Source organism: Penaeus monodon, chromosome 32 (genome assembly GCF_015228065.2).
Source record: "Penaeus monodon isolate SGIC_2016 chromosome 32, NSTDA_Pmon_1, whole genome shotgun sequence".
Taxonomy (NCBI): domain Eukaryota; kingdom Metazoa; phylum Arthropoda; class Malacostraca; order Decapoda; family Penaeidae; genus Penaeus; species Penaeus monodon.
In genome coordinates this window covers 7062536-7062947 of record NC_051417.1, presented here as the reverse complement: position 1 = coordinate 7062947, position 412 = coordinate 7062536, and the positions used below count along the sequence as shown (strand labels likewise).

The following is a 412-nucleotide window of genomic DNA, read 5'->3' as shown; positions in this document are numbered from 1 at the left end:
CCGTATTTGTGCGTGTACTTGTGAGTATGTATCTGTTTTTTTATACAAAGTATATCGACCAAACATCCTACAAAGAAAACCCCAAACAGCCCTTTTCTCCTCATTTACCCCCGACAAGACAACCAAGCATTCAACCCCCTTTTCCCAAGCGTACAACCCTTACCAGCGTAGCTTTCAGTCCCTTGATGGGGAACCAAGTGAGAGGTCGAGTTGTAACGTTGCTGATTGGGTCGAGTACCAGCACGTCCTCAGTCTCGTCCTCGACCTCCGCCATGGTCTCATTACCCAGGTCGTCCTCTGTAGAAGAAGACCAATTAATATGGTATTGAGAAGTGCTTGATGCGTGGGCGAATGGCTGCCTAGGTGTCTGGGATGTATAGAGGCCGCTTAATTGGATGGAGGTTACGTGGAC

General features: G+C 48.3%; 1 protein-coding gene across 1 annotated transcript in view; it reads right to left on the bottom strand.

The window, feature by feature from the left end:
• LOC119593262 overlaps positions 1-412 on the bottom strand; it is a 21591-nt gene that overhangs the window by 14212 nt on the left and 6967 nt on the right. The window contains exon 3 of the mRNA XM_037942193.1: positions 164-297. Within this exon, the coding sequence (XP_037798121.1) occupies positions 164-297 (134 nt within the window). The remainder of the gene's footprint in view (positions 1-163; positions 298-412) is intronic.